General features: G+C 51.8%; 1 protein-coding gene across 2 annotated transcripts in view; it reads left to right on the plus strand.

The window, feature by feature from the left end:
* The window catches only part of Sufu (SUFU negative regulator of hedgehog signaling), a 93,060-nt gene extending 70,915 nt beyond the window's left edge, over window positions 1–22,145 (plus strand). For both annotated transcript variants that reach the window (XM_021192832.2, XM_021192825.2), the window contains exons 9-12: window positions 6,270–6,404; window positions 8,094–8,232; window positions 16,836–16,904; window positions 19,064–22,145. In XM_021192832.2, coding sequence (XP_021048491.1) covers window positions 6,270–6,404; window positions 8,094–8,232; window positions 16,836–16,904; window positions 19,064–19,153 — 433 coding nt within the window. In that variant the 3' untranslated portion in view covers window positions 19,154–22,145. The remainder of the gene's footprint in view (window positions 1–6,269; window positions 6,405–8,093; window positions 8,233–16,835; window positions 16,905–19,063) is intronic.
* The last annotated feature ends 221 nt before the right edge of the window (window positions 22,146–22,366 follow it).

Consider the following 22,366-nt stretch of genomic DNA (forward strand, 5'->3'; position numbering starts at 1 on the left):
GGGTTTCTCTGTGTAGTCCTGGCTGTCCTGGAACTCACTTCGTAGACCAGGCTGGCCTCGAACTCAGAAATCCACCTGCCTCTGCCTCCCAAGGGTGCCACCTCGCCCGACTGTTACATCAGCTTTTGTGTGCACATTGTATGTGCACTTGGCTTGTTACTTAAGGTCTCTGGCTTTCCGTTTCCTCATCTTTAAGGTGAGGGAAATAACTCCTATTTATAGGGTTGTTATGAAAATGAGAGGAAGTGATGTATATAAAGAGCTTAGCAGAGGAGGAAGCACCATTGCCTGCACTCAGTATACGGTGTCTCTGCCTCAGCAAGGAGGCTCTGGGTAAGTGTTGGCTGTGCAACGAGCCCAGGTAAAAGTGGAAGGACAGAACTGACTGCACAGAGGCCTCCTGACCTCCACATGTGCACCCAGGCATCCACACGCCACACAATAGTAATTTTTCAAAACAAGTGGTATCTCAGTATTATTGTGAACAGTTCCCTGAAAACCCAAAGGAAGCATGGTAGCTCTAGATACCAGTGTTGGTATGTAGAGAATTAAACACACACTTCAGGTTTTTAAAAAGAATTTGGATACTATCTAGAGGTGTATTATACCACCGCAGATGTAAGTAACAGGGTCAAGAAGAGCTAGAATTTGCTGGGCATAATGGCCACTGTGGGGGCAGAGACAGACGGCTCTCTGAGTTTGAAGAGTGAGTCCTAGGACAGCCAGAGCTACAGAGAGAAACTGTCCTGAAAGATCAAGTGGGGGAAGGGGTGCAAATATAAATCCAGCTGAAATTGAAGGACTGGATCCTGAAAACAGTTGTGGCTGGCATAAAGGACTTGGTTTGGAGCGGGAACACCTAAGGCTTACTGTTTGGACAGAGTTAGCTGAGCATGACAGGAAGCACCGTGTACCAGAGCTGTATTCTGTATCCATCAAAAATGAAATGCTCACTATCAACCTAGGAAGAACCACAGGGGGCAGAAGCCCTGCTTCACATCTCGGTGGCCCCTGAACACCGGAAGAATTAGCAGATGAAAGTCATGATGGTCTCGGGGTAGAAGAGATGAATGCCAGCAGACTGGAGGCATGTAGAAGTCCAGGCTGGTAAGAGCAGCTTGCATTTTCTGGACCAATAAGCTTGTCCTCTCAGGAAAACTCTTGCCTGGATTACAACCCCAGGAGATGGAGTCAGGCTTCTAAGTGCTTACCTGTCTGGTGAGATGAGAGACCTTCTGTGACCTTGCCTAGGCAGCATCCAGCAGACTTCATGGGTATGCTCTGGACGTTGTTACAAGATAGAGCTGTCCAGAGAGTGTACAGGAGGGTGATGGGAAAGGTGGACTCATTTATAATTGGTTGGATGAGCATACCCAAAAAGCAGTGTTGTGAGTCTGTCTGCCCAGCCCAGATCTGTTCTCAATTTAATCAATGACTGGACCGAAAATATGATAGGAAGTTGATCATTTATGTCAATGATTTGAAGTCTGGAAGGAATGCGGAGATGATGGATACCCATGAGGTTCAGAATCATCCACACTACCTGTAGCTCTAGCCAGAGAAGTCTGTTCTTACTGTCACAGAATCCACACGTACACTGGACAGGACAGGAGAGGGTAGCTTGTGAGAGAAAACCTGAGTAAGATTTCATTCACTGGCAGAGTGCTGTATGAGTTGGTAGTAAGATGAGGTTACAAAGAAAGACAATTTGATGACAATTTTAATAGAAATAAACTGCCCCAGACAAGAGGGGTCACAGCCTCTGAGAGCCACACTGCTTGGAGCATATACTGTATTTATTCCCACACATGCCACTCACTTCCAGGCACGACACTCATAACTTTGACTAGCTCAAATGAATCCAGGGGAGGGTGGCTTGAACTGATGGAGGATTTCAGAACCTTGTCAAGAATGTAGTTGAAAGTTGGGGCCATATAGCCAAGAAAAAGATGCAAAAGCAGCCTTAGGGATGGCAAAGGCTGCTAGGGAGAGATTGGCTCACCCACTGAGCTGCTTAAAGGCCACTGAATTGAGATTTACAGGGAGACAGAGTGCAGGGTGATTTGGCCACTATCTCCCTCAGGGAAGCAAAAAGCCTTGAGGGGTTTTCTTTGCCTTTAATCTGGTTTTCCCAGCATTTAATCCCGGTCTAGCTTTTAAGACCTTTGCTCAGCAGGGAACTGACCTGGCCAGAGGCTGCTGAATCCTGGGCCCAGGATAAGAGCAGATAAGGTCCTTTCAGAGCCGCCACTTCTCAGGTGGGTCCAAGAAACTCTGCAGCAGCCCATGCACTGTTAGATGCCTCATCAGACACATCTTGTTTTAAGCATGATGCTAGCCCTACACTTACTTATTTCTATCTAGGGGTATTGCAGCTTAGGGAAATGGTTAAGCCCGAGAAAGCACACAATGTCACACACCTGGAATCCCAGCACTCCAGGAACTGAGTCAGGAGGAGAGCTAGCTGTATGTGTTCAAGACCAGCCTGGGAGTACAAGAGGTGGGATGCTGGTATGCCTCAACAGATAATAGTACTTGCCACAGAGCCTGTTGGCCTGAGTTTGATCCCCGGGCTCCACATGGTAGGAGAGTGATAGGTTGTTTCTGCCACTGGTGAAGTGAGCCAATTCAAGCCACATTAGATTAGGTTAAAGGCAGGTTTATTGGGAAGCTGCTCTTGGGCAACTTCCCTGGCCCCAAGGATTGAGGCCAGGGGAGTTGCATGGGGAGAGAGGAGGACAGAGGGAAGAGAAAGAGAAAGGGTGCACTCACAGAGAGATGAGAAGGAGAAGAGAGAGCCCAAAATACCTGGATTATAACGAGAAGAGCCTCTGGGGGAAAGGCAGCCCAGCCCTTGGACTGGAAAGTTCAGTGTTGGGAGCAGGGTTTGCCAGGTAGAGACTGAGGGATGCTGGGAGAACCTGAAGGCCAGGTCTGCTTTAGTAAGTAAAACTTGGTCCCTTGTCTGAGGTCTAAAACCAAACAGAGAGAAGTAACCCCTATACATTGCCCCCTGACCTCTGTGCACACTGGCATATCTGTGCACATGTGCATACACACAGTAGATAAATAAATATCATAAAATTAAAAAGAAGAAATGACCAGCCTGGGCTACATGGGAAAACATCTCAAAAAAGAAAAAAGAGAAAGGTCATTTGCCAAGGTCACCTAGAATGTGAGCCTGCGATGTGCCTCCTAGAGCGCACTTGTGATCCCATGGGACCTAGGACCCCTAGGCCTTCCCAACCCCCAGCCCCAAGAGCTCTGCCTTCTTTCACTGTGGAGAAAGACCAGCTGAAAAAAACGAGGCCATGCTGCCTAGCACACTACTTTTTTTTTTTTTTTTTTTATGACTAAGATTAAGCTGACAACCATGCAAACCTGTGTCGGCTGCAGATTTAATACCTCGCCCAGCCCACACAAATAATTCATGCTTCTGCATCGATGTCCAGAAAAAACAAATCAGCAAAAAGCCGGGCCCCAGTGCGCGTGAAGCAGCCGCCTTCCTTCCATTGAAGCTGCGTGCCGGAAATACCCAGGCTCCAGGAGTGCAGCGCTAGCGTTTTGAGATTTTTTTTTTTTCTTAAAAGATTAAAGTATGTTTTCTCAAATGATTGAAGGTTGGTGGGAGGTGTAAATGTGGGCACTTGTCACATTAATTCCTCAGATGATTAAGCTCTTTGCTGCTTCTTTAGAGATGTTTGCAGTTGGGTTTGATGTCCTCGTTCTGGGTGAGTGTGTTGTGGCAGTTACCAAGGTGACTTTAGCTGACTTTCAACAATTTATTTTTCCCTCCAGCTTGAGACTCTGAGCCCTGTGTGCTATGTGAGTCTTCTCTGCCAGCCCCCACCCTACCTCCAGAGGCTATTCATCAGCATTCTTGCCTGGCCCACTGAGGCTGGAATCCTCCAGAAGGTCCCACCCGCAGCGGGCCAGGCCTCAGCCCCAGCGGGCAGCCTGGGGTAGGAGAACCTGTTATCAGATAAGAGTTACATCCTGGCACTCAGTGGGGTTCAGGGTGAGACTCAGTGCTAAAGCATTTGCCTAGCGGACACAGAGCTCTGGGTTTTGATCCCATTATCTCCCCAAATAAAACAACTGCTGTAATGTGGGTTATCTGTGCTCACTTTATTTATAAAAGGGCTTGCTTGCTGTGAGGATCGAGCAAATCTGCATTTAACAGAAAGCCTGACACAGAGGACGCAAACATGGCTGTCATTTCCTGTGTTCTGCTCTCATTTGAGCCCCGGGCTACCCCATGTCTGAACCCATCAGTGCCCGGATGAAATGTGGGGTCACCCTCCTTGGCAGGCAGCCAGAGAAGGTGGTCAGAATGCCACGATCCCCAAGCTGGCCTGCCATGCTTGTGCTTGTTGTTTGGCCTTGGATATGTTTTCCTTTTGAAAAGGAAAGAGGTAAATTAAACAGGTTGAGTTTCTTTCCGATCTTGAAATGCTGTGACCCTCTTGGCCAATGTTTGTCTCCTTCACCGTTCTTGTGAGAAAGTGCTTGCCAAGGGAAAAAGCAGTTCCCAAGGCAGCTTTGGGAACCACGGGAAGGGCTGCCTTGGTGACAGGGGAGCTATCTGGGGGTGGGTCCTGGGAGGAGCAGAGCAGCAGAGCTGAGCTGCCCAGCACCTGGGGTGAGGGGCGGGCGGGCTGAGCCACTGCCTTGCTGTCACTGAGGACCTCAGACTTGCCCGGGAGGGGATCTGCCTGTCAGGTGCATCATTGGCTCTGAGCCCCTGTGCTCACCCTTCTTTGTAAGTTGAGGCCAGCTCCTGGGTGGCTGTCCAGCTCAGACATCCTGAGTAGCTCTGGCCTGCTGCTCGAATGATTTAAAAACAAAATGAGTGCTCTGAGCCTGGTATTTTGCTGAACACTTGAAGAACTGTTCTGGGTTTCCCAGCCCAGGCCAGAGTCCCACCTTTTGAATGGAATCCATGGATGACCGGCTTTTCCTGCTGGCCTAGATTGGGGAAGTCAGGATAGCTAAATTTGAAACACACAACACTTAGAATGGCAGGAGCCCCAGGATCCCAGCTGTGGGTTGAGCTATTGGTTGGGGACAGTGGCAGCTTAGTGTGGCCAAGGCCACTGTCAGAAAGGACCTAATTCAGGGCTTACACATGCACCACACCACAAACACACACATGTACACACACCACACAACACCACATACACACACATACACATACCACCCCACATACACACGTTGTTAGCACTTCTAAGCTCCGCTCCACAGTTACCTGACAACAGCTAGGTGCACCTGACCCACTAGAAAAGGGGCTGCTTGCCCCCTCCTCACTCTCTTGCTCTCTTCCCCTCTGTCCCTTCTCTCCCTATTCCTTTCTCCCTCTCTCTCCATGTGCTCATGGCCAGCTTCTCCTTCCCCCCTTCCCCCTTTTTCTGTCTCTACTACCCCCTCAACTCCCCTCCCATGCCCTAAAGAAACTCTATTCTATACTATACCTGTCATGTGGCTGGTACCTCAGGGGGAAGGGACTCCTCAGCATGGGCCCGCAGAGGCACCCCTTCCACCTCACCATGCCACCCCTTTACCAAACATATTCCTGGTTCTTCTTTTTTTTAATAAAACACAACACACACACATACACACCACACCACATACATACATACCTCATCACACCACATACACACATATCACGCCACATACCATGCCAGTGAAGCTCAGCTGAGTGTCACCCAGGCACATGCATCTGACTGACGCCGAGGACTAACCTTCACCTCTCAGCAAAGATTGTGCTGTTCCCTGTTCTCGCTTATGTTGTTGCCTTGCGTGGCCCTGTGCAGGAGTGGGCACTCACTCAGGACTAGGGTCAGCCAGCCTGCCCTTGAGCTGCTGTCCCGTGGCACCTTAGAGAGCTAAGAGCCTCTAGGGCTTCGAGGCAGGGGGAAGGCCCCTTAGAGCAGCTGTTGATCTCATGGGTAAAACAAGCAACTGTGCTGTGAACTTTTGTGTGTTGTTGGCCAAAGATGTGGGCTCCAGAGCCTGAGTAACTTCAGACCAAATGCCAGCTCCACCTCATTGGCTGTGCGGCCTGGGACTCAGCCTAGCCCCTCCATCCCCAGGAGCCAGCCATTGAGAATTGCTTGGCGGCGGAGGCAGCGGTTGTGTAGGCCCTTGGCTGGTGCTAGTGAAGGTGAACTCGCTACTGTAGTTAACAGGCACCACAGCTGCTGACCAGGACTCGGCCAGAACATCCCACTCACTCCTCCCCATGGTTCCCCCTTGTGCTTGCTTCACAGGAGCCGCAAGGACAGCTTGGGCAGCGACAGCTCCACGGCCGTCATCCCCCACGAGCTGATCCGCACACGGCAGCTTGAGAGTGTGCATCTAAAATTTAACCAGGAGTCTGGAGCCCTCATCCCTCTCTGCCTAAGGTGAGCTGGGACAGCACAGAGCACATCAGCCCTGCAGGGCTCTGTGGGCCTCAGGACCTCCTGTCCTGGGCCTGTGCAGGAAACTGGGGACTCTGTGTCACAGGCCCTGCAGCGTCTTCCCCATCTAAGCCTCTGGGCAGTACAGGTAGTTGAGAAGTCTTCGAGCAGGGTAGCAAGGCCAGATGACCCTGCAGTTTGCTCCTAGAGAGAGATTGTTTTGTATCTTTTAACCTAAAGCTGTGACAGCCACAGTCACATAATAGTTCCCCCACATTGGTCTCTCATCTGTTTTTTGTTTGTTTATTGTCTCACTGTGTAGCCCAGGCTGGCCTTGAACTCACAGAAAACCTCTGATTTTGAGTGCATAGATTGAAGGTGTGCACCCTACACCTGACTTTCTTATCTGCTTCTCTGAGAAGTTTCGAAGTCAGATGCCATGGGGACTAGATGTTGAGGAAGTGTCCTTTAGCTGTGCCCCTTTTGGGAGGTTCAGTGACCAAGAGAGTCTAGGATAGCCCTGCCGTGCCATAGCTGGCTCCAGGTCAGGAGGAGGGCATTCTGACAGGTTAGGTTCTGCATCCTCCCTGCTTGATGCTTTCCCATGCAAGACACTTGGTTCTTTACAAAAGCCAGTGGCCAACCCCACAGACTCCTTGAGGGACCGGAAGCCCAGCTGCGTCTCTTCTGCTGCCGTGAGAGTCAGCGCCCGCCCACTGGCGCTGTGAACAGAACTCCACTCTGTTCAGAGCACTGCACACGGCTGGATCTCTTGCAGCTGCCCTCTTCCAAACACTTCTGCGTTCCAACCTCACTTTGCAAGCTGGGGAAGCAACAAGAATCCTTCTACACTTGAGGGGACAGTGACTAGGAAAAAGTAATTGCATGGTTTGAACCCTGCCCATGGATCCAAGAGCCAGGAGAATTGGAGGAGGAGTCAAGGGTTTAGCCAGCCTTAGCCAACTGCCCTGAACAGCAGGGCGAAGGTAGCAGCAGGTGGTCGGGTGAGCAGGGCTCCCAGGCCCAGCACCAGACTCCAACCATCTCCTCCTGCACCTTCTTGGGCCCAGGCTTTGGCTTGGAGCCTGGGGAAAGGTTTATCTGAAGCAGGCGGAGAACACAGAGCTAATTTTTTTCTCCTTCAATGCTTGGTATCCCCGCCTGTCCGTCACCACTGGCTACCTTCGTCCAGTGTCCAGGCTGGAAACTAGTGGTGACTTCTTGCAGTGACCCTGCTTGGCTTCAGATTTTTTTTGGGTTTTATGTTTTTAAAGATTTGCTTACTGCCTCTAGGATAACTGCTTAAATGTTCAGGAGAACCCAGACAAAAAAAGACCATCCAGGGCACCGAAGTATCCCTGTGGGAGACATGAGTCTTCTACTCTGGCCATGTCACAGAGCACACGGTTAACTTCCCTCTCTGGCCTCATTGTTCTTTGAGCTCTCATCTAGCATGGCCACTGGGTAGGAGCTAAAGGAAGGATGCCTTTAGTGAAGTGGTAGTAGTGGCCTTTCATACTGTTCTACAGTGAACAGGTTTGGTTAAAGTCCCCATTAGTGAGCAGGTGGGCCATCAGGAGGGCACCAGCCAGGCACTCCGCCTCAGGGAACATTGCTCTGTAGCCCCAGCTCCTTGGATAGGGACTGTGTTCTCGGCCCAGATCCCCATTGTCTCCATGTTCCCGTCCCCAGGGGCAGACTCCTGCATGGCCGGCACTTCACCTACAAGAGTATCACAGGCGACATGGCCATCACGTTTGTGTCCACGGGAGTGGAAGGCGCCTTTGCCACTGAGGAGCACCCGTATGCAGCTCACGGACCCTGGTTACAAGTGAGACGCAACCTCTCTTCCTCCTGTTCCTCCCTTGCTGCCTGCCCTCCCCCAACCCCCAAGGATAGGTCCCTGTGGCTCCCATGCTGAGCTGGGAGCTCCTCTTGGATATAGAGGTTGTGAGTATGGGTGCTGCTGTCCTCACAGCTGCATGGCACTTCTGGCCATTGGTGGAATGGCTGGCCAGTGACAATGGAAACCCAGGTGAGAGGTATACAACTCCCCATACTCTGGGAAATCAAGAGTGGAGGGTGGGACATAGGTGCCCCTCTCCAGAGACTGTGGAAACCTCACCAGAATGTATAGGAAGTGAGCTCTGTGACAGAGTGGGCAGAGTCCCCCTCTGAGCAGTCAGGCGCTCCCTTTGCTCCTGATGGAAACCATTGAACAGAACCTGACGGCTTGTCCAGAGCATTCTGTTCTTCCATTCTCCTGCTCCGAGCATGGATCACAGCTGATGGCAAGCACAGTACTTGGGGCCAAGGGCTCTTAGCCTCTTTCCAATGCCTGCCCTGCCCAGGTCTCTCAGGGCTCACAGCCTGGTCCACCATACTCTTTTTTTTTTTTTTTTTTTTTTTTGGCTTTTGGCTTTTGGCTATGTTTTAGAGTAGGGGAAAAGTAATTTGCCTACCTTTCACAAAAATATCAGGAAAGGGAATCAGGGCTAGATATGTTGACACACAACTTTAATCCCAGCACTTGGGAGGCAGACAGGGAGATCTATGAATTTGAGGCCAGCCTGATCTACATAAAGTATTACAGGTCAGCTAGGGCTACAAAGTCAGATCCTGTCAGAAAGAAAGAAAGAAAGAAAGAAAGAAAGAAAGAAAGAGAAAGAAAGAAAAAGAAAGAAGAAAGAAAGAAGAAAGAAAGAAAAAGAAAGAGAAAGAAAGAAGAAAGAAAGAAAAGAAAGAAAGAAGGAAAGAAAGAGAGAGAGAGAAAGAAAGAAAGAAAGAAAGAAAGAGAAAAAAAGAAAGAAGAAGAAAGAAGAAAGAGAGAGAGAGAGAAAGGAAGGAAAGAAAGAAGAAAGAAAGAAAGAAAGAAAGAAAGAAAGAAGAGAAGAAGAAAAAGAAGGAAAGGGGGAGGAAGGAAGAAAGGAAGGAAAGAAGAAAGGAAAGGGATGGAAGAGAGGAAGGAAGGAAGGGAAGAGAGAGGAAGGAAGGGAGGGAGGGAAAGAAAGGGAAAGGAAAAGAAAAGGAAAAAAGAAAGGAAGGAAGGAAAGAAAAGAAAGAAAAAGAAAGAAGGAAAGGGGAAGGAAGGAAGGAAAGAAGAAAGGGAAGAGAGAGAAAGGAAGGAAGGGAGGAAGGAAGGGAGGGAGGGAGGGAAGAAAAGGAAAGGAAAGGAAAGGAAAGGAAAGGAAAGGAAAGGAAAGGAAAGGAAAGGAAAGGAAAGGAAAGGAAAGGAAAGGAAAGGAAGAAAGAAAAAGAAATCAGGGGACTGGGGAAAGAGAATTTGACCTTCATCTAAAAGGGAACCAAGCTCCGTCTATGCTGTGTAAGAGAAAGCAAGCAGGAATTACAGTAAAAAGGCAAAGAATTATACTGGCTTTGTGGATAGCCCAGCCTGGGGTCTGCACTATTTTTATTTGTTTGTTGTTTTTTGTTTTTTCGAGACAGGGTTTCTCTGTGTAGCCCTGGCTGTCCTGGAACTCACTTTGTAGACCAGGCTGGCCTTGAACTCAGAAATGCGCTTGCCTCTGCCTCCCGAGTGCTGGGATTAAAGGCGTGCACCACCACCACCGCCCAGCTGCACTATTCTTAATATGGGTATGATTTTGTCTACGTATGTTCGTCTGCAGCTGAGCCCTCCTTCCTCAGAGCAACCTCCCCCCCCCACGTCCTAACCCTTAATTAAAACAAACAAACAACAAAGAGTACAGCCACTCTTCTCAGACTAAGCCCAGAGGTAGACATGGAAGCTAGTGCTGTAGGGATATTGTGTTCCATAAATTATCTTGCCTTTTTCCACTGTTGTTATTACATTGTTTCATAACAAAATTACTTTGAACCATAAAGTTATAAATACATTTAAAAAGTCCCACTTGGTAACGTTAGGTTTTGTCTGTGTGGTGTTGGTAGTTACTGTAGCAAAAGCTCTGGAGTGTAACATTTGAAATGAGCCCAGCAAGAACGGGAAAGACCTCCCACATCCAGCTCCCACCCGGCCCTGTCCTAGGCTGCCGTCCTGCTCTGCTGACAACTCTTCCCATTGTCAGAAGAGTGGGGGTGGGAGATGGGGACCCCACCGGAGCCCCCAGCCACAGAGTCCACAGATCACTATTCTAGTACAAGATGCCAGGCCAGCAGGCCTTAGCAAAACCGTCATGGTTCGTTTGTGGTACATCAGCAGTTCAAGCACATTTTGAGGAGGGAATTAGGGACTGGGGTGTTCCTAGGTTAAAGAAGAGTCTCTGCCCTTTTTTTCTTTCATCCTTCTAAGAACATCTTCCGGCCCTAGGGCTGGGATGGTCTGTATCTCTGGTTTTCAGCTCCTCGGGAACCTGGGCCCCCAGAAAACTCAGCAGATGTCTGGCAGCCCCTCAGTGTTCTAGAAGGAAGCTGCCTGCACCCCACCCATTTCTCAAGTTCCTAATCCCCTGGCTGCTGTTGTTTCTACTCTGGCTCTACCAACTCACTGCCCCTCCTCCTCCCCACCCTGCCACAGACAGCCCCTCGATGAATTGGGCCTTCCACACTCCCAGCACTTGGGTCCCCTCCTGTGGGCTGTTGCCTGGGGAACCAGGGAGCGGTGGGAACGAGTTGCTGGCCTCGGCATGTTTCAATCAAGTTGCTGTGCTAGGAGCTGCTTAATCAAAGGCCTGTTATGGGCTCATTAGTGTGGTCCACCACTGGCACCCCTCAGGAGAGTCCTGGGAAGGCTGGCTTAGGTCCCGCCCTTCAGGCATGCACCCTTGATCACCAAGGGGTTTCTCAGGCTCTTTGCAAGGAGCCCTGGGAAACTCTCCATCTGACCTGCCCTAGTCAGCCGGGTTCTCAGCAGTGAAGCCAACGCCCACATCAGCCTTCCTCCTCTCCTGAGAGCATCAGCATTTTCTGCTTCTGACCTGACCGCTAGCCTGACTTTTCCTTCAGGGTCTTGCCTCTGTGGTTAGAGGCAGCTCCCGGGCTTGTGGGAACCAGGCTTGCAATGACTTATGGGCCTCTCGGTTTCTTCTGAAGGGCCAGTTGTCTCCCCAGGAATCTATCCAACGTCTGGAAACCTGGGGTTCCACTCAAAGTCACAGATCAAACCCCACTATACCAAGAAAGGGCCCAGGCCTGTTTGGAGGGAGACGCCAGCACCCAGAGCATCGAGCCTGCTCGTCACAGGCTGCTTTCTGCCACTCCTGGGGTCTGCAGTGCCTCCTGAGCCTCTGCCTGGGCCTGAGTGCAGGCAGATGAGCAGGAGGCAGCTGAGGACTGCAGGCATAAGGTGCAGAGGGAGCCAGCCCTCTGTCCCTTGGCTGCTTGAGCCATCCCTGTAAGTCACAGCTGGAGTGTAAGGGCCAAGGAGACTGTCTTGCATCAGCCTTCAGCAGCCTTCCGAGAGCTCACTCCATGCTTGGCCCCTTGTTCTGGCCGCCAGCCCAGGGAAAGGCAAGGCCAAGGCATCCATCCTCCCAGTGCCGGGGACGGGGAAGGGGAGGCTAAGGGAGCCAGAGCCCTTTTCAGAGCTGGCCGGGATGGCCTCAGATGGGCTTCCACACACACCTCATCCTGGACTGCCACACGGTCCCCTGATTCCTAATAGCTCAGGGGGACTGAAGGTACTCAGGAGAGGGGACGCTGCAGAGGCAGGAAGCACCGCAGGCCCAACTCTTTCCAGAGTAGAGATATGGCCTCATCCATCCTGCGTCATGTAAGCCAAGGGCAGAGCTTCATGAGAAGGTCTCCGGACCCTTCCTAGCCCTGGCACTCGTTCACTGGGGGCTGTGGCGGGCTTCCCCTTGGCCTGTTGACTCTGAGTTGCCAGTCTTCTGAGCAGAGCCCCGCCCAGAGCTGAGTCAGTTTCCGACATCAGTTCTTAGCCAGAGCAATCTGAAGGAGAGACACTTCAGTCCCAGAGGTCGCTGAAAGGTCATATGACCAAGCATGAGATTATTTTTTTTTTAGGCCTTGCAATGCTTTCTCAGCTGTGTGGTGTCTGATAGCTCACCCAGGTGGCGCCCTCAGTCCCAGCCACTCCCTAGCAGCCCAATGGGAGGTCCTGGCTTGGGAGAAGACACCTCACAGCTGTTCCCAGTGGGAAACCTCTGCTGAACTCTATCCCAGCCCAGGAACCAGCTTCCCAGATCCCTCCAGCCCGTGGTCTTCCGTCCCCATGTACACCTTTGGATGTGGTGTAGAAGGCAACCTGGGAGTGCCCTGCCCGGCCCCTGGCCCTCCCTCTCTTGTGCTTGCCATTTCTCCTTCCGGTGGGCCTGCCTATACCTGGTCCCCTTTGGAGATCTTGCCTTGGGCTGTCTCAAGACCTCATTGTTGAGTCCAGTGCCTATTGTGTTGTAGAGCAAACTGTAATTCCCGGATGTGTCGACAGAGCAGGAGTCTAACCCTGCTTCTGGCTACCAAAGCCAACTTCTCACCGCCCACCCAGAGCGTCCCCCACCCCCCCCTCCCCCACTGCTCAAAAGCACATGCCTCGGCCCTCCCAGCACGGGAGGGTCTGCCTGAGTGTGGGGAAGGGGAGCAGCCGACAGGAGCCCTTGCTGGGCTCCACTTCGCTGCCTTTGTAGATGCCAGGGCTGCTCCTTGGCAGGCTGTGCCTCTGTAAAGAGCACACTTCCTTCCTGGAGGAGAGGAAAGGGAGGGAAAGAAAGCCAAGCTTGCTGGGAAGCAGAACAACACGTCAACACAAGGAGCAAACAGGGCCCCAAGACAAAGTGTGGATTGTCATCGTACCGACGGAAGGCATGGGCACTGTCACCCACTTAGAAATCCGTTGACCGCAGACCTTGGAATGAGTGTCAGATTTGTAGCAGTCCAGCAGCTGCCTGCAGCACAGCGGGGCCTGCCCAGGGCAGGCACCAACAAAAGATCACTTTTCAGGTTCCTTTCTGGTACTTGCTGGAACCTGGAGAATTGAGAGGTTGTTGACAATCCTTTCTCACCACCAATGAGCCAGGCTGTCTGACTGCACCGCACAGGTCCTGTGATGGGAGCCCACTGGAGTGAGCTCTGAGCCTCGGCTCCAGACTCTCTCTCCAGATGACCAGGCCCTCACAATCAGTCACCCAGTGGTAGAGCTGCAGTGGGCAGCTGCTGGTTCACACTCTTCTCAGCCCCCCTCCTCTGGGCTCTTCTTAGCACTTCTTCCCCCTATGCGCTCTCGCTCTCGGGGCGCCTTGTGAAAATGCAGGTGTTTTTGCATTGCCTTGGGTAGACTGTTGTCGAGAGCGTAGCCCAGCAGCTGTGTTCTCCAGACCCTCCAGGGGCCCTTCCTCTCTCCTTAGAGGGTCTCCTTCCTCCAAGGGCTCTTTGGGCATAAGCCTCAGTACTTTGTCCCGGTTGTTTAGACAAGCATAATAGAGTGCAGCGATCGCTGGGATGGTCTGTCATTGCTGCCGATGTTTCTAGACTAGGGGAACTGTTAAATCGTATGGACTCAGAATGAGATGTGGTCCTGTAGGTCTTTAATCCCAGTGCTTGGGAGGCAGAGGCAGGAGGATCTCTGTGAGTTTGAGACCAGCCTGGCTTACAAAAGAAGTTCCAGGACAGCCAGGGCTAAAGAGAGAGACTCTTTCCCAAAACAAAGTATGGGCTCTGACCAGCAAGATGACTGGGGGTACACGGCAAAGCCTGCCTCTCCTTCCAGTTAGCCAACATGCTTCTCGGTGTGTTTGCTGTCAGCAGCTGTGTGTGTGTGTGTGTGTGTGTGTGTGTGTGTGTGTGTTTTACTCTCCTTCCAGCCCTGTTGGAATGAGAAGTTATACTCCTTCCAGGTCATTGGAAAAAGCTGCCATCACCACCCCCCATCAGAAAGAAGAGAGCCCTGAGTAGACACACCTTTAGAGTGGGCACACCTTCTGCAAACAGGAAAAGAACATGCTCTGTCGCCACCAGGCAGGCACTGTTCTAAAGTCAGGAAGACTGCCTGCCTTCTCCACACCCAGTCATCTCAGCACATTGAGAACTAAAGTCGCTTCCCAGGAAAACCCATAACAGGACCCAAGGAAGAGATGCAGGTTAACACTTAGCACAGCTTCCTGCATATAAGGCAGAAACTACTGGGACGATCCTCAAGGTTCCAATTATTGTGGCAGAAGCCGGCTGCTCTAAGCGGACAATGTGCTTCAGGAGCTCCAAGGCCTAGACCTGCACAGGCTTTTCCCACAGTGACCTCACAACGGCGAGTCTGTTCCCAGTGAGGGCTCCCAGGAGCTGCTCCATCATAGCTGTCTATCTCCAGGATCCTGTTGATAAGATCTGTTAACATTCTCAGCTCCAGCTCTGAAATATACAAAGAACAGGGTCTGTTTGTTCAGTCCAAGCTTCTAAGGTTTAACTCCCAAAGGAAATTAAATCAGGTGCCCGGAGCTACGACAGTCTGTCGTGTTTCTGTGCAGAGAATGTCACCCTTAATATTATGTGGATCTCGTGTATAATTTTTCCTTTTAATTCTTTTAAAACAATGTGGTTTCCAGCAGAAACCAGCAAATCTTGAAAAGTGAAAATGAAGGCACAGCTAGGATTTGTCCCCGTCTGGGGTCTTGTCACCCCTCCCCCAGCAGAGTACAAAATGAAGTCCACACACAGATGGAGCCACACTTGGCGGCAGCTCTGCTGAAAGCCTCCATAACTCACCAGTTCCAGACCTTTGACAGAGGGACTGGCTTAGGACTGGATTGTTGGTGGCCTTACCTTTCTTGTTGTCGAAAAACACCCTTGGGAGTCTTCTTGGGTGGCCCCTGTTCTTGGAACCCTCCCCTACCCCATGCTACCCCAGCCCGACAGACAGTTCCAGTCCTATTTACTATTCCAGCAGAAATGAACCCAGACTGGAGTCACTAACATAACTGGGTTTGAGGTATGCTTGTGTTTGTGCTAACATTTTCAGAGATGGCAACAAGCCCCGGAAATGCCAAAAAATATGAATGTGACTTTATATTACTCAAGCGGACTGGTGATAACCAGTGGAGAAACTCGGCTTGGGGGAGGGGACCCATGGGATAAGAGGAGGGCTCAGGCTCCAGGAAGGAAGGCCAGGTGTGACTGGATGTGGCCAAGGACCAGAAAGTGCCAGATAGGCTGGAAAGAGCCAGCCAACCCTCTCTGGGGATCTTGAAGGAGGAAAAGAAATGAGTACCTTGGGTGGACACGCTTCTCTCCCTCTCCCTCTCCTTTATTCCTGGTCAGTGCTGTTTGGTCCTGTTTTTCGGGGGAACCGCTAGTCAAGTGGGAGCCAGGCTTGTGTGTCCTAGAAGGAGACGCTGAGTCAGTGCCCTCCACCTCGGTGTCTGAGGCGTCGAGTTTTAGGCCAAGACAGGGCTGGGATACTGTCTTGCTTTGGCCCCCCTCTCTGTGCCTCAGTTTCCTCATCTGGAAGGAGACTGAAAGAGATAAGGTGCGAGCAGTCGGCGTGGTGTCTGCTTTTAGCGTCCTTGCATCCCTCCATCGTACTTTGCCCCTCTTCGCTCTGTTTCCTTCCTTTTTCCTTTGCTGCCTCACTTTACCTCACAGAAACGTCTGCCCTCCCAGTAGGACAACTCCCAAGTGAAATTTAATGGGTATTTTCTCCAATTTTTGATTTTGCCAGCTTCTGAAAGGGAGGGTTTCTCTGAGAGGAACCCTTCACTTTCATTTGCACCCTCTACTTACGGCTCAGGTGGACAAAGGCAGCGAGGATGGAGGAGCATGAGAAAGCTTGCTTAGGGCATGAGGATGACATTACTCCAGCCAAGTGGTGGGGCTCCTTGGCTTGGGCACCGAAGCTTGTGGGTAACAGGCATCAGAATAAAGCAGCAAAGTGGGAAGATAGGAGAAGACACCCAGAGAAGAGGTATCCTAGAAGTCTAGACGTGTGTAGCTACTGACTGGGGCCTGCTGGGACAGCCCTGACAGATAATTCTATCTATGGCTGCAGTGGGAACCTGAGAGACCTCTTGCCTCTGTGAAAAGCTAGGCAGGCTCTCATTCTCCAAGGCTCAGGTTTTTTGGTCTTTTTTTTTTTTTTTTTTTTTTTTCGTCTGGTTGTGACCTGCTTCCCTGCCCCTAGTGGTAGAGATAGGATCAAGGGTTTGTCGTCCACCATTGGGGTTCGTCTAAATCACAGACAGGGCTTGTCAAACAGATTGCATTTGCCCTACATGGTTGGGAGAAGGGGAACACTGAGCTTGATAAGGCAAAGGAGGAAGATGTTGGCAGGAGCTCTCCCTTCTTCACTGTGTCCACCCCACCTCTCTGCCCTTCCCTAGCCAGTGTTGGGGGGCAGGGCAAGTTGAGAGTGCAGTCTTTTCTGAAAGCCTCCAGTATATCCCTCTGTCCCTAGAACTAATCCGTGGGCCATTCCTCCTCCACAGCTAAAAGAAACACCCCTTGCTTTGCAGTTGACAAAAAGACTATATCTTTAAAAAAAAATTAAAAACCTGTCTTTTGCTTTCTTTCCAGATTCTGTTGACAGAAGAGTTTGTAGAGAAGATGTTGGAGGACTTAGAAGATCTAACTTCTCCAGAGGAAGTGAGCCTATTTCATTTCTCACTGATAGAGGTCTCGTGGGTGTGTGTGTGTGTGTGTGTGTGTGTGTGTGTGTGCCCGTGTGCTCACCCATCTGTGGACTGTTTTCGGAAGCCCAGGCATAATCTGGAGAGGAACCCCTGAGAATGTTCAATGACTTGATTTTTCTTGGGCTTCATGGGCCAGCCCTGCCCAGTCCCCACACTTGTGAGGACACCCAGCGCCCTGAATCGCCAGCTCTTGGGAACATCAATGAAGAAGTAGCCAGGGCCTGCGGGCTAGAGTTCTCCCCAGCCCCTGCTGTTCCCTGGCAGGTTCTGAACAGAAAGCCCGCGCCTCCTGCCAGAGAACATTCCACTGGGAGCTCTCATGGGCAGGAGGGGACTCCTGCTCTTGCCTTGGGCCACCCAAGCACCGCACTCCCTTCCCTCGCCAGCTCTGGCTTGCCTCTCTCAGCCTCTTCCTGGCTAGCTAAGAGCCTGAGGAGCTGGCAGGCCAGGTGGGGTGATTTCTCTCCTTGGCTCCCTCTCTGGAGTGCAGGAATGGAGTCTATAATCCCTTTTGTTTTTCTTCCTTGTTCCTGGCCTCCTCATTTGCAGGGACTTACCTCATCTTGGAAAGTCCCTTCTCCTCCTATAACCACCAGCGCCCAGGCAGCGGGCAGGCGGGTCTTCCTGGCCCCCCGGGATCCATGGGGTAGTGGGATAAATACCTTTTGGTCCTCCCTCCCCTGCCTGTGGCAGAAATTGCCCCTTCCCTTCCATCCTCTAATGTGCTTGAGGCAAAGTACCTCACCTCCCAGTTAGCTAGAAACTCCTCAGAGCTGCTCACCCCAATAGAGCCAAGCCTTCCCTCCTCCTGCCCCAGGGATCCAGCTTGATTCATTCATTCATTTGCATAGTCCAAGGTTATCAAGTACCCACTCTGTGCCAGCCAGTTACCCCTACAAGTCACTGCCTCAGAGGCCTAACTCCCCGATTCAGTCGGGCCAAAGCCAGCTGCCCAGAAGTACTTCCGGAGAGGTCTTGTCACACTGCAGTGGCGTTCTGCCAGGCTGCTGCTTCCAGCTTGGTGTTGAGTGGGCGGGAAGAGGACGGTCCAGGCAGGAGAGACAGGAGCCAAGGGGAGCTTAGGAAAGTAGGTCACGAAAAATGACTTCTTCTGCCTCTTTCCTGTCCAGAGGCCATCCCCACACCCTGCCCCAGTCTCCACTTTGTCCTGGGTCTACAGTCCCCAAGAGAGAAAAGGCAGCCAGGAAGTGTCTGTTTGTCCACCTCCAGGCCAGCTCAGGCAGGCCGGAACATGATTCTCTCCTCCCGTGCCTGGCTCTGCCTTCCAGCCTAGCCCAGAGACAATGGGACTTAGAGCTCTGCGGGAACCCAAGTCAGGGAGGATCTGCTGAGCAACTCTGTGTGCTGGGCTCCATACAAGGTTCTAGAACCCAGAAGGCGCAAGAAGTCAGCTTCTCCTCCTCACCCAAAGACCCCAGGTGTGGGGGAGAAGCAAAATTACAAGACAGCCATTGATTTCTAGTTTGGAAGGCCGCGGCTCTCATCTGGGGTCACTCTGAACAAAGAACCCTGGGAAGCAGGGTGACGGACGGGGAGCAGCGGGTGGGGAGGATGTTTCCTTCTGAGAAGGTGGCACACAGACCACCTTCACCCTGAACTTCTCCCAGCGGGGGGTCACACTCCGGGTCTGATTTGGGGGCTGAACAGCTCCTTTCTTGTGGACCCTTTGACAAAGCTACAAAGGACAGATTCTAGACTCAGAACAAGTCCATGGCGATGACAGACCTGTCCTGTAATATCTACACCCTGCTGTCCCCTGTCCTCCAGCCCCAGGGCCCCAGGGAACAGATTCCTTACATGTTTTGGGCTCAAGGCAGAACCAAGGAAAAGAGCAGGAGAGAGTCTACGCAAAGAGCCAAAGCATGCCTTCTGCAGCCTGCTGAGTTACTGGCCATGCAAGAGGAAAGGAGTGCCTAAGCCAGACGCACACGCACACACACGCACGCACACACACAACCTGAGGCTAGCCTTTGAAAGGACTCCAGTAGCCTGTCATGTCCCCAGCAGCCTAGGGACAGGGTGTGGGCCAGCATGCTGCCTCTCTGGACACTCTTAGAAGGCAGCTAACCACTCCACTTGTTCTCTTCACAGTTTAAACTTCCCAAAGAGTACAGCTGGCCTGAGAAGAAACTCAAAGTGTCCATCCTCCCTGATGTGGTCTTCGACAGTCCACTGCACTAGCCTGGGCTGGGCCCTGTAGGGGCCAAGAGGAGCCCAGCTGCTCCTAGTGACTTCCAGTGTGACAGCTTGTGACAGCTTGTAAAGGAGACACCCATGAATAAAAGGGCAAGTGTGGGGATGACTGCAGAGTGCCACACCCACCACAGGCCCCACCCACCTCAGGCCCAGGGGCCTCACTCCTAGCAACCCAGCCCATGTGACCAGGCCCCTGTCCTACGCCAGTGAGGGGGTGAGGATGCACCTGCAGCCCTCCACACCCACCCGCTGCTGCCACAGGTTTCACTGATGTGCTCCTGGAATGAGACAGCCTTGCCAGACAGCCTGGTGTGTAGAACATGCATGAGGACACACTGCCTGGTCAACCCCAGCCAGCTTTTACTCAGTCAGGCTGTTCCACCCTGCAGAACGATTGTTTTTTCTTGTGGAAACCGGATGGTATTTTTATTGCTCAGCAAAGATGGTCCAGAAGCCATGTATATAGTGATTTTTAATAGGACTTATTCCTAGATGAACTTTATTGTTCTTTTAGACAAGGGTCTGGGGACTCTTTTCCTGACCCCCAGATCCCACATACCCTCTTCCTGAAAAGATGCTTGGTACTGTCTGTCAGCTCTGGACCCTGGAGGAGGCTGGGGACAGCTGACATACTCCATGCAGCCCTGAGTAGAGATTGGCTGTGGCCTGGAAGGCACGCCATTGCCTTCCAAGCGAAGTAAGCCTCTACAAGGCTCTGGGGACTTCAGGGACTCAAGGACACGTGACCCTAGCTATGTCTTCCCAACCAGATCTCCCAAGAACAAGAAGAGGGTAAAGCCCACTGCCTCCCCATCCTCCTTCTCAGGGCCCCCAGCTCTTTGGTCCCCCCTCCCGTGGAGTCCCAGCCCCTGGGCTGTCTAGCTTATGAAAAGCTGAGAACCAACCTCTCCACAGCTCTCCCTTTCATTTTGCTGACACTGCTCCCTGTGGCCCTTCATCTTTCTCACATCCATTCTGTCCCCATCTCCCGTCCCTGTCTCTTCCTGCAGCCTGGCCCTCTTGTGGGTGCCATGCTGTCACCTCCAGAACTGCAGAGCTTCCTGCCTTCCAGAGAAGGCACCTTTTGTGAGCTGCAGCGGAGAGATCTCCCACTTCTGACCTGGAACTGGCAAATGCCTTTCCTGCATTCTTGCCTGCCTCTATGTCGGATGGTCTTTGTTCATTCTTTAGATTCAAATGTCTCCAAAGGAAAGATATGTTGTCTGGCAGGGACCTTGAAAGAGCTCCCCTGCTCTGTCTGCCTCCACTGCCTACAACGGGAGCCTCCAGGGGCCTTGAGAACCCTGGCTGGGGTCAAAAAGAAGCAGAAATTGGCCTTTGAAGGAATGGCTCGATCTGGCCTCATCTGCATATCCTAGGTCTAAGCTCACCTGGCACTTAGAGGCAGACCTTCGGGAACATCTCAGAGGCGACTACAGACCCCAACCAGCCGGATAGAAAGCCTGTCTGGGGCAGATACCACACTGCCCTGGGACCTTCCCACAGGGCATCTCCAACCCTAGGACCTTCCCACAGGGCATCTCCAACCCTAGGACCTTCCCACAAGGACATCTCCAACCCTAGGACCTTCCCACAAGGGCATCTCCAACCTTGCCTTTAAAACCTTGTCTTCTGAGAGTTCATGGGCCACGAGATGCAATCAGCCTTGCCTCTGTTCCTTGCCATCACCAGTGTTGTAACAGCTCCCCCTTCCTAATTCTCTCCGGTGACCCGCCTCAGGGCCCCTCTTCATTCTCCCCTATCTCCATTTGTCTGGCTTGGGGGCAAGAATGCATGCCCTGAGCACCACATCACAGAGTTGGTGTTGGTACGTTAGTCTGTGAGACTCCTGGTCAACAACTTGTCCTCGATCTGCAAGGTCTTTGCAGACTGGTGGTTGCCACCACCTGCTTGGGTGGCTCCATTCTTGGGGAGCAGGGAATGGCAGGTAAGCTCCAGATGTTCACAGACCCTGAGGTCTTTCCTGCTTCCACTCTGTCAGGAACCTCAGGAATGTCTAAACTCCTGCTGGGACCAGACCCTGTTGTTCTGTTCCTGTGCAATGGCTCTGGGAGAGTGGGTAATCTCAGCCTGGTCTGACCAGGCCTCCTTTCCCTGGGGCTCTGGTTTCTTCCAGAGGAATCTCAGGGAAAGAGGTTCACCATTAAGCTGCTGGCTGGGAAGAAGAGACCCTAACATCGGATTAAGCAAGACTGCCCTTACTGTGACACGTGATGGGTGCTCGGTAGAGGGACCCTTCCTTCCCCTCCCTGCAGCAGCTCTTTGGGGTTAAGCCATCATGGGGAGGGGTTCAGGAGTCTTCCTCCCTGGCTCTACAGACTTCCTCAGCCTTTCCCCATCCTTCAACCTTCCAGCTCCACAGGACCAGAGATTCCGAAAGGAAGGGACTTCGACTTCCTGTAACTAAAGCTTCCTGGGGCCTGTGTGGGCTGCAGAGGGTGGCAGTGCTGGCTGCCATGCTGGTGAAACATGTTCCTCCTTTTCCAAGTGTGACACTCCAGCAGGGCCTGTAGAAGCTCTGGGGAGTCTAAAGGGCTAGGACACATACGTGCCAGACCCTGGGGCCGGGGCCTGGGTTTGAGATCGAGAGCTGGGAGAGAACCTGAAGATTGGTGCCCCTATGGGGCAGATCAGAAAACTCCCTCAGCGGTATTTTTTTAACCTGGTCTTCCCTCTCTGGCTTCCATGATCTTGGTGCCAGGCGAGGTGTCTGGGTCCCTGTTACAAGTCAGGAGCCCTGTCGAGAGACCCACTTCTTTTGTACAAAGATCTGAATGCTGCAATGAACAGACTTTTGTACATTTTTATATCAGTTTTTAATGTCAGTGGCGACTCAGTTCCTAGGGCTACAGCTGGCTCTGGGTTTTTGTAAGAAATTTTGGGTGACTCACTTAGATTTTGTTCCTGCTTGTCCCTCTTCCTCTGTGTAATCTAAGTGCATTAAACATATCTGCAGGAGCTCCTGAGTCGTGTGCTTCTTTCTGCCATGCTAGGGTGTGTGTGTGTGTGTGTGTATGTGTGTGTGTGTGTGTGTGTGTGTGTGTGTGTGTGTGTNTGTGTGTGTGTGTGTGTGTGTGTGTGTGTGTGTGTGTGTGAGAGAGAGAGAGAGAGAGAGAGAGAGAGAGTGTGTGTGTGTGTTCCTGGGATGTGTATGACACGGAATGGGACTTGTGACCT

This window comes from Mus pahari, chromosome 1 (assembly GCF_900095145.1).
Source record: "Mus pahari chromosome 1, PAHARI_EIJ_v1.1, whole genome shotgun sequence".
In the NCBI taxonomy this organism is placed as follows: domain Eukaryota; kingdom Metazoa; phylum Chordata; class Mammalia; order Rodentia; family Muridae; genus Mus; species Mus pahari.